Genomic DNA, 10,970 nt, shown 5'->3' on the forward strand with positions numbered 1-10,970 from the left:
CCCTGTGACTGTAATTAATTACTGACTCAGAGGGAAGAGTTTCAGAGTGGTAGCCACATTAGTCTGTATCAGCAAAAACAACGAGGGGTACTTGTGGCACCTTATAGACTAACAAATGTATTTGGGCATAAGCTTTTGTGGGCTAAAACCCACTTCATCAGAGGGAAGAATGGCATCCACTGAATTATTAGCACTTCCTGTAGAACCCTGGGTTTCTCGTTAGGAGTTTCTCATGCAAGTATTGCTAAGGACTAGATGACCTCTTTAGGTCCCTTCAGCCTCACTTTTCTATGATTCTGAGACCTGAGCCTTATTGAATGTGACTTAATGTGGTTACAGTCCAAGCTGATATAGCTGAAGACCATAGAATTATTGCCTGCTCAGGACTCTCTAGAATGGTAACTCTGCTCTCCATGATGCACCTAGAAAAATGGCAGAACATTTAGAACAGTAGACATCAGTTTGATCACTTTTACAAGAATGTCTATTGCTTTGCCTTTTTCTTAATGTGCAAGGAACTTGAGATGAATATGTCAAACTGTCTCTGCAGCCTTCATCCGTTTGCTTGCAGCTACTACAGTGAGAGCCTCTTCTTAAAACTCTTCAAGTGAGGTAGGGGACATTAAACTTGTGACATGGTGTTCTTTGACAGAGGCTTGTGAAGTGTAGATACATTCTGTTCCACAGTAAGGTGGCAGCTTCTGCTGGAATTTCGAAGCCAGGAAACCTCTTGGGTCATCATCCTGTCTTTCTGTTAGGTTGAACCAGATGGCACGTACGTGAAACCAGTCAGTGACAAGCTGACTTATGGGACTATGGTGTTCATCCGATCCCTCATTGTGGGGGATTCTGCTCGCTCGTTGTCCAGGGCTTGTACCATTGCCATCCGCTACAGTTCAGTGAGGCACCAGTCTGAGCTAAAGCCAGGGTAAGTGTAGTGGCTGCAGTGAAATGAAGGGCCTGCCTGTGTGATAGGTGAAATGCCAAAAAATACATGGATGTTGGACAAAAGGCAAGCATTTCGGGGGTGGGGGGAGGCAGATTGTAGATGATGCATTTTACCTTGGCAACTGAAAGAGAAGCACAGATGCCTCCTCGCTCCTAGCTGGAGCTGACTGAAATGCAGGATTTCCGGTCTGCAGAAGACTTTGTGGTTTTTAAATGTGATTTAATTCCAAATCAGAATGGAATTAAATTTATTTGAAATTTTTGTGAACCTGAAATCCTGCGGGGGAGGGGGAGGGAATTATCATACAATGCATGGTGTTTCCAAAAAGAAATCTATTCCAGGGACCTCAACAGCTGCTGAGTGAAATTAATCTTCTTGTCTTTTTCACCACTGTTATTAATGGTTAAACAGGAGGGCGGGATTTAATCTGTAGCTGTCTAGGCCCCACACCAGGCTTGACTGGCATTGCAGGGAGCCAGCAGGAAGCCCTAAGGGTCCCCAGCCTGGGGCAGTCCACATGGCAGGGCTGCCCCAGAGCTGCAGACCCTGGCTCTGTGCCAGAGAGCTTGGCAGTCTTGACAGTCCCAGTTCAAGGCAGAGTTCTCAGGGCTTCCAGGTTGGTTGCTGCAGAGTCAGGACTTGAGGCTCTATTAGAGACAGAGCTTTCAGCCTCGTGTTTCCCACAACAAGTAGTCTGGATGCTCTGGAATGGTGTGTTTCTCTGCCTCAGTGGCTCCCAGAGATACTTTCTAGTTCCCAAACCTGTTTTATCTTCTTTTTTTTCTCCTGTGTCTTTGCGTACATTAGTGAAACCCTACCCTAACATTCCCACTGGACGCAATAACCTTACTGGACTCTAACAAATCACTTGGGGCTTATCTACAAACACCATGCATTAGTCTGCACCTGAGAGGTATAAATTCTAGTGCACACTAGCATGTTGCGCACTTTCTGGCCTGTGTAGACCCTGCTGGCATGCACTAAAAATGACCTAGTGCATGTTAATGAATTGAGACTATATGAACACGCACTTGGGCACTTTTAGTGCGTGCCCGCAAGGTCCATGTGGGCCAAGTAGTGTCTGACATGCTAGTGTGCACGAGAATTTACAGCCCTCGTTATGGATTCAAGCACCATGTAGGTAAGCTCTTACTGTTGTACAGGATGTCTGCAGAAATTTGGCAGCAGTCACAGTAGTGACTCATGTTTTGCTCTAGGGACCCGGAGCCTCAGATCTTGGACTATCAGACCCAGCAATACAAACTCTTTCCTCTCCTGGCAACTGCATATGCCTTTCACTTTGTTGGAGCCTACATGAAAAAGACCTATCACCGCATCACTGGTGACATCAACCAGGGGGACCTGAGACAGCTGCCAGAGGTAATTGTCCTGTCTGAAAACTGGAGGGTGATTCTAATACTTTATGTAAAAGTTGCTGTAGGCTGTGAGCTAATGGTCCCCAGTCCTCCTGGGCAAGCAATAGAGACTTGAGATTTTCAAATCCAGAGGTTCTAGATTCAATCCCTGCTGATGACTCACCCAGAGGCATCATTCCATTTGCATCTATATACTGCACTGCACATTTAAAAAATGTGAGTTAGTGACTCACCCAAGATCACCCAGAATGTGGTTTTGCTGAGCTGGGAATGGAACCCCGCAGTCTTGACTTAAAGTCCTCTATTGTCGCCACTGGACCATGCTTCCAATGAACCAGGGCAGCACTGCTGTTAATCAAAGATATGGGCAGAACTAAGAACCTTGAGAGTGGGGTTTGCAAGATACAATAACTTCCAGATAATGGCTAGTGGGTGGCTGAAGGAATAAGGTGAAATGACAATATGCAGTGGAAAGCCATCTTTGTCTTGTAGACTACACAAAGTATTGGCGTATACGCTGTAAAGAATGATATGGTATAAGTAGAGAGAAATGGGCTGGATGACCTAATATGTATTTTTCTAGCACTAACTTCTGATGATATAATTGGGTCCACAAAAGCTAAAGATTGACTAACACTATGATGCGCAGCAGGTAGATGATGCTGATTGTACACGATATTTATTCTGTTGGCTGCCACGGAAGCCCACTGTGCTTGTGAGCTAATAGTGGAAATGCAAACTGGGTGGGCACCTGTGGTAAAGCAGCAACCTAAGGCAATAGACGTAGCAGCTACTAGTTCTGCTTTTCTCCCTTAGCTCCACGCGTTGACTGCAGGGCTAAAGGCATTCACTTCATGGACAGCCAATGCTGGCATCGAAGAATGTCGAATGGCATGTGGTGGGCATGGCTACTCTCGTTGCAGTGGCCTTCCTGATATCTATGTCACTTTCACCCCATCCTGCACCTACGAGGGAGAAAACACGGTCATGATGTTGCAGACTGCTAGGTGAGGTGACTTCTTTCAAGAGATCTCCCTACTTAGTCATTAGTTGTCCATGTGCCTGAAGAGATGGTCAGAAGGGCACACAGATCAGCTGTCTACTCCATCTAACTTGCAGTCTTCCTTCTCTTGGATCTATATATTTCTGTCCCCTTCTCTGGCTTCTGCTATAACTGCAAGTATATGCAACTCTTATGTATTGGCTAGTAGTTCTACAGTCTGTACCCTAAAGTTAATCTGTCTACTCTGTATCCAAATGAATGGAGCAATGCAATCTTTTTTTTTTAATTCAGGTTCCTGATCAAAAGTTACACCCAGGTTAGTTCCGGTCAGCTGGTTAGTGGCATGGTGTCCTACCTTAACGACCTCTCAGGGCAACACATCCAGCCACAGCAGGTGGCTGCTAGGCCTACAACAGTGCACATCAATGATCCAGACAGCTTGGTGGAGGCGTATAAACTGCGGGCGTCAAGGTGAGTTCACACTTAATGCACAGAACTACGCATTAATAAAATGCTGTAGAATGTGTATGTTGGTGAGAAATGTGATAGAGCTAAGCTGTTCTGTTAATGCAGCAGCATGCAACATATGGTCTGCAGACCACATCCGTCCAAGTGAAATATCTTTCAATCGTCAAGAAGTGATGCTTTCTGCTAGGTGTAACCCAATCCGCTACTTAGTTTCAAAAAACTCTTGACCATCTAAATTCAACACCACCTAAGCACTTTAGCTACCTATGCAGCTGGTTTGAGGTTTTTTGGTGTAAATTCAAACTTGCAGATAAAAAAATTAATCAAACTGCAGTTACCTTACTGGAGAGGTTAGAATAGTGGTGACTGCAGACCTGGTGGGGAGGAGAGTCATTAATATAAAGCCCTACACCTGGGGAGAGGGAAAAAGAAATAGCACAGGTACTAAATGGGGACATGAGGCTGCTTGAGTATTTCCATCTTATTAAAATTAGGTTTATATTTATCCTGTTTCCTTAAAGCTGTCCTAATACTACTCTGATGTAGCCACGCCATCCTAGTTGCACCAGTAAACATGCGGGTTCTGGAACAGAAAATGTTGGGATGGGGTGAGAATTGAGCTCCTTAGTGCCTAATGCATCAGCAAGACATAAGCCAGTTTCTGTGAATTTTCTATAGTTGGTACAGAAGCGTTGCATCATAAGCGCATTTAACTTGCGCGAATTCAACTATACGCGCTTGGCCAGAGAAAAATAAGAATTTAAATAGTGTGGGTTGAGCGGGGCTGGCGGCTGGTATCCCAGACTGCTGGTCTGGGGTTCCATCCGCCGGCTCCTGCCAGCCGGGGTCCCGGCCGCTGGCCCCGCTCAGCCTGCTGCCGGCTGAGTGAACGTAACCCCAGGCTGGCAGCAGGGTCTGCGGCAGCCGGGACACGCAGCCTGCCATTAAAAAAAATCGGCTCGTGTGCCACCTTTGGCACGTGTGCCGTAGTTTGAGGACCCCTGTTCTAGTGTGTACAGTGTATACTGTATATACATTGTATTGTGTGTACTGTACTTTATGATAATTTTCACTATATGCGATTTTCCTCTTACGTGCTGACCTTAGAACCTAACCCCCGTGTAAGATGTGACTCCACTGTATTGTTGGTATGAGGCCACTTTGCAGACTCTGTTTCTCTCTTCACCCACCCTCCCCACACACCTTGTGTGAAACAGGCTTGTTGAAGCGGCAGCAAAGAACTTGAAAGCTGAGCTGAACCGCAGGAAGAGCCAGGAGGATGCCTGGAACCGAACCTCTGTTGACCTGGTGCGAGCATCTGAGGTCAGTAATGTCACTAAATAAGCATATTTTGGAAGCATCTCAACTCTACATTCTTATGTCTTCTGCTTCTGACCTTGAATTCCCTACTGTTTTTATATACCACTTTTGCAGGCACACTGTCACTATGTGGTGGTAAAGCTTTTCACAACACAGCTCTCAGAAATTAATGATGCAGCTGTCCATGCTGTGATGAACAGTCTGTGTCTCCTGTATGCGCTCTATGGAATCAGTAAGCACACAGGGGATTTCCTGCAGGTCAGTATCACAGTTTAGTATCCCAGATCTCAAGGGCCACAGTGCCCTGGTCTGAAGTTACTGTGAAATGGACGACAACTGCAATTACCTGGAGTGTTCAGGCTTGTGAGCTCCAGGGTTAAACCTGGCATAAGGCAGAGCTATTTCAGAGGGGGCTCTGGAATTAGCTTCCTCGGGCAGCCCTCCAAAGGCAGAGTTGGATGGCCATTAGGATATGGTCGACGATTCATCTCTTTAGACTGGCTTCTTGTTTTCGGGTCAGTTGCTGGTAGGTTGCGTAGTATCAATAGGGAGATAATAAGAGATGGATATCATGCACATGTGATGATGTCAGTAATTGTATACACACCCCAGCGTGGGCAGTACCCATTTGTAAATAAGCACAGAAGAAAAGGGCTTGGTCTTCAAAACCTTTCACCTTGATCAGTCTCCTGTCAGAGTATCCAAGTGGTCTGATCCAAGCTACTTCTCTTTATCTCTTAACTCCAATGGTGCTGGTGCATACTTGTACAAACAGTGGGGTTTTGTAAGTTCATGCTGACATAAGTATGATCTCTCATTGACGCCTCTTCCATTTACCAAACAGAGTTATGAAAACAGGAAGGATTTAATATAATGCAAGTGCTAAGAGAACTTCTGATTTTGGGGGTTAAAATATAGGCACTTTTCATTCTTTGGAGTCCCCTCACTAAGAGGAAAGAGGCTGAAGGGATGGTCTTCTTCCTCCTGTCTAGAAGACCAATGCAATTACTTAGCATTTTACTATCTCTAATATTTTGACACACTGGCCTTCCCTGTAGGGCAGAGTTGACCTGCAGTCTAGTCTCTCACAGAGCCATGAGAGTTGGTGTGTGTAATTAGATTATGTTCTGATAAGTCTCTTGGCTTTTTTCCCAGGCGGGCATTTTGACAGATGCACAGGTTACTCAGGTGTACCAGCGTGTGAAGGAGCTTCTGACTGCAATCCGTCCCAATGCTGTAGCACTAGTTGATGCCTTTGATTTTCATGATAATCACCTTGGATCTGTGCTTGGCCGGTATGATGGCAACATCTACGAGAATATGTTTGAATGGGCAAAGAAATCCCCACTAAACAAAACAGAGGTAAGGAGGAACCCTTATTTCTCCCTCCTAGTTCCTACTCTACTTGATGATTCAAGCAACTGCAGCTACAAAAGCCCTGCTGGAAGATTCTGCCAAAAAAAAAAAAAAGCCATTACAAAGTGTGACTATTTTAAATGAGGAAAGAAACTGACAGTTGCCCTCTAGGTTTTTGACAATACCTGCTGCATTTCTGAATCCGTTTGTAGCTGCTGTAGTCAAAAACCAGAGACCTATATGGTAATGAGCCATGGACAGTTCTCCATCTCGGAAAACAGGATAGAATACAGTACCCTGCCAATATACTGTCGCTTTCCACTTGCCTTGTTTAGGTCCATGGTAGATTAGGTATCTCGAGCCTGAGACTAAGCCAGACCTCTTGTAAACACTGCTAGGAATCCCAACAGGGTCAATCAGCCCTTTGTTCTCTCAAGGTCAACTGGGAGCATGCAGTTTCCTGTGGGGATTTAATATTTTTTAAACAGGCTTGTCCACTCTCCATAGACCTTAAAGATTCCATGGAGCTTCTTGTGTGGAATAGTTGGGGGAGGCAGTTTGTTCCAGTGTTCTGGCCAGATTTCCCTCTTTTGACTGCTACTCGCATAGTGCAGAAGTGGCTGATTCACTGGTTCTCTATTTGTATAGATACACCCACTTTTGATCCTGCAGGGTATGTGTTTAAAAATAAAACATAACAAGAAATTATTTTGATCTAATTTCCCTTTGTTCCCCCCTACAGGTTCATGAGTCTTTCCACAAACATCTGAAGCCAATGCAAGCCAAGCTGTGAAAACTGGATGTCATTGCTTTCCTTCAGGCCCCTGAATCAAATCTTTGAAATCCCAATAACTGTAGGACAGTAAATAATTTGTAGCCTCTCTTTCCATTTTTATATATTGACAGGGTAGGGTGGGGGAAATTAGAGAGATTTCATAAGAAGTGGATTTGCTTTTTTTAAGTGCAATTATAATCCTTGAGAAATGATCCTTTTAAGCATTAGGGAAAGTTGTACAGATTCATGCAAGCCTTCCATTTGTGAAGCTGCTAACTGCAGAGGTCACTCATCTGGAAAGCATAGCAGAATTTTACTACTAAGTAGTTAACTGCATTCAGGCAATAGCTGCTGACGAACAGCTACGGCTTGTTAAAAACCACACTTTTAACTCAGCAACACCCTTCTGCCACCGTGGTGCACCCCAGTATACACACACAGCTGCTGACTGAATCATCCTGCACCTTGCTGTGCACAGTGACGCCAACGTGAACTGGTCAGGATCCAAGGGTTTACGCAGGGAGTTGGGTCTTAATCAAAGCTCTGTGATATTCTCCATTGTAATCCATCTCTCTCCCAGTTAATTACTCCTGTCTCTCTGGGCACAGCACTGAACCTCCTTCCCTGCATCAGGACCTTCCAGATGCACTTCGGAATTATATCCCCTTTTTCCCCTCTGGAGCTCATCCTCAATCAAATCATCCAGTGAGCTTTCTCCCTGGTATTCCATTCCATCCTTTCTTCCACCCGCAAACACCCCCATGTCCATCACTGGCACCCTCCCCTCTTTGAGGCTCTCAACTAATGGCAGCTTTGGAGAGAAAACAGTGACACTATTCTGTTCCCCCCCTTCCCCCACCAAGGCACATTTCAGCCAGGAGCATGTTAATCGGAGTTCTGCCATCTTTTTAATCTTTAGCGTTTCCATAGTACTTCACATCTGCAAAGCACTTTACAAATACTAATATATAAGTATGCTGTCAAAACCCACATTTGCTGGTGGGAAATTGCAAATCTGACCAATTGTGCAACTAGTGCTTGCCAGTATTTGATAGCAAAAGTTGCTTGGTTTGGGGTCTTTTAGCCCCATTGGTCTTGCTGTGTGATGTACTGTGTCCAAACATGTGTTGCATGGAAACTCTCAACAGTCTCTCCTAGTGCAATGGTTCTCAAACTTCTTTGATCAGGCCCCTCCTTCTTTGTGTCGGTAGTCGTTTATGCGCCCCAGTGTATATACCACCACCCAGCTCTGAAGGCAGAGCAGCGGCTGCTGGCTGGGCACCCAGCTCTGAAGGCAACGCCGTGCCAGCAGCAGCATTGAAATAAGGGTCGCAACGCCCCATTACCACCCGTCTTCCTTCTGTGCTGCTGCTTCCACTCCAGGGCTGACAGCCAGAGCTCTGCCACCTCTAGGTGAGGGATTGAGCAAATGGGGGAAGGAAAGCCCGAGCCCACATGGTGAGGCTCCAGCTGCCCCCTTTATCCCTGCCTCTTGTGTGTGCACATCCCTTCTGCCTGAGCCCCAGTCACTCGGAGCTAACAGCCAGAGCTCTTTTAAAAAACCAAAACCCTTGACGCATTCCTGCGTCTCCCTTGGGAAGCACGCCCCATAGTTTGAGAACTGGTGTCCTAGTGGAACATCTGCCGTCTTTTCCCCGTTAACTTCCAATGAGATTTCTCTGAAATGTTTAAAAATGTCCCTTTTAGTACTGAATTGAGACTTACACAATTGCTTTCTATATTAACAGATTAAAGATTTAGCTTTTAACCAATCCTCTGTGAAATCATAATCCCGAAAACCAGAAAATGGTTTAAGTTTGTCCTCTTCCAGTAATCCTTTTTCCAAAACAAGTGAAGAGCAGCAACTTTAAGTTTAAAGAGCTCCCTTCAGGATAAGCCGTAATCCTGTGCTCCAGAGATGAGACTAAACCTCTGGAGAAGCTGGGTCTCTAAGTGTTTTGGCACCCTGTTGTGAAAATCTCTAGCTTTGGACAACATTTCCACAGAGGCATTTTTGCACTAATCTCTTCAACTAGAAAGGGTAGCTCAGTGTATTAAACCTGGACTGACATACATAATTTTTAAAAAAATCAAAACTTTTTGCTGCTGAACCTTCCAGGTCAAATGTATCTTCTGTGCTGTTCAGTATAAGAAGTGTGCCCTTGCCTTCCACTTAATTCAGTGGAACACTGTTGACAAGGGGCATTGGAGAATCCGCAGGGGAAGGGTTAAAGATTGATAAAGAACATCACTAGCAGCATATATGTACAGACTTAATAAACTACAGAAACTCATTTTCAAACAAAACAGTTGCAAATTCTTTCATTTTCTAACTCTTGTGCATGTGTCTGCATTGATTCTTCTAACACATTGGATGGAGTAGAATCGTCTATTAAACTGATACGATTGGAGCCAAACTGGGCTTTTTTTGGTGGCGACAGGTTCTAGAGCTGCTACCAATCAGTAGTGTAAAAAATCGGATGGCTTTATCTTTCAGCCCAACTATATTACTAAACTTCCCAAAACTGTCTGTCAGATCAATTTGTTAATTACTTTATTTTTAATGTTACCTTCTACTTTGATTCTCAGAGCACTCTAGAACAGTAAACACAATATAGCATATACTAATGATAGAGTAAAGGTAGCTAGAAACTTCTTTTATTGAGCAGAAGCCTTTTTAAAAAATAATTGCCAACTCAAATATCACCCCCTAAAAAAAAATAGGGCAAAACTATCATAATTGTTAGCAAATGGTGTCTGCTTTGTTTATTTCTAATGAGCTACAACAATTTTAATGATTCACCCAATCTTTTCTGAACTGATTGCTAGTTAATCCTCTTAAAAACTAAATGTTACCTCTTGGCAGAAATGATAAATTGTAATATTGATAATGGCTGAAGCATGTCAATTTATAGCTTGTCATGGTGCTCTACCATGTTAACTCATCGCTTTCGCACAACAAAATTAAATCAATTGTTTCCTGAAGTGTAATAGTACCTGTTTAGTTTAAGCAAGTGACTGCTAGGGCCTGGTCTACACTAGAAAATTAGATCTGTTTAATTATGTTGATCAGGGGTGTGAATAATCTGCACCCCTGAGCAGAGCTGTTAAGCCCACATCAGTCCCTGTGTAGATAGCACTAGGTTGACAGAAGAATTCTACTGTCAATGTAGCTACCATCTTTCATGGAGGTGGATTTACTGAGGCTGATGGAAGAACCCCTTCCATCAGCTAAGGTGGCATCTATGCTGAAACACTGGCACAGCTGCGTTGCTGTAGTGCAGTATTTTAAATGTAGGCAAGCGCTAAGTCAAATAATTGCATTGCTTGTCAAAATATATGCTTCTCATAATCATGCAATTTATAGGCTACTGAATTGGGTTTCATTGAACACAAGATCTCTGAGATTTTGGAATTTTAATTAGGGGATGCTTCTCGGCAAAGACTGAAAGTCTTCCAAGGAAGGCATCTGCACCACTCTCTCTCCAGACATTTTAAATGACTGGAAAAGGATTAGAAAAACATAGTGAAGGGAACAATTCTATACCTGTCTAAGGAGCGGGACTAGATAGGAAAGACATTAGCTATCTTTTAATTTCTGTGCAATGCTAGTTTGAAGGTAATCCTGTGTTCATGTGAGCTCTGTCATGCTTGTTAAAATGCTGCTTCCAGAAGTTTCAATCAAGTTTGGTGCAGAGATAGATGACTTGAACTACTTTTGGC

General features: G+C 44.1%; 1 protein-coding gene across 5 annotated transcripts in view; it reads left to right on the forward strand.

Annotated features, from left to right (window-relative positions):
* The window catches only part of ACOX1 (acyl-CoA oxidase 1), a 31,977-nt gene extending 22,423 nt beyond the window's left edge, over positions 1-9,554 (forward strand). For all 5 annotated transcript variants that reach the window (XM_008163888.4, XM_065562740.1, XM_005297505.5 and 2 more), the window contains 8 exons: positions 759-928; positions 2,167-2,329; positions 3,142-3,332; positions 3,620-3,799; positions 5,014-5,119; positions 5,231-5,374; positions 6,272-6,478; positions 7,215-9,554. In XM_008163888.4, the coding sequence (XP_008162110.2) occupies positions 759-928; positions 2,167-2,329; positions 3,142-3,332; positions 3,620-3,799; positions 5,014-5,119; positions 5,231-5,374; positions 6,272-6,478; positions 7,215-7,265 (1,212 nt within the window). In that variant the 3' untranslated portion in view covers positions 7,266-9,554. The remainder of the gene's footprint in view (positions 1-758; positions 929-2,166; positions 2,330-3,141; positions 3,333-3,619; positions 3,800-5,013; positions 5,120-5,230; positions 5,375-6,271; positions 6,479-7,214) is intronic.
* The last annotated feature ends 1,416 nt before the right edge of the window (positions 9,555-10,970 follow it).

This window comes from Chrysemys picta, chromosome 12 (genome assembly GCF_011386835.1).
Source record: "Chrysemys picta bellii isolate R12L10 chromosome 12, ASM1138683v2, whole genome shotgun sequence".
NCBI classification, from domain to species: domain Eukaryota; kingdom Metazoa; phylum Chordata; order Testudines; family Emydidae; genus Chrysemys; species Chrysemys picta.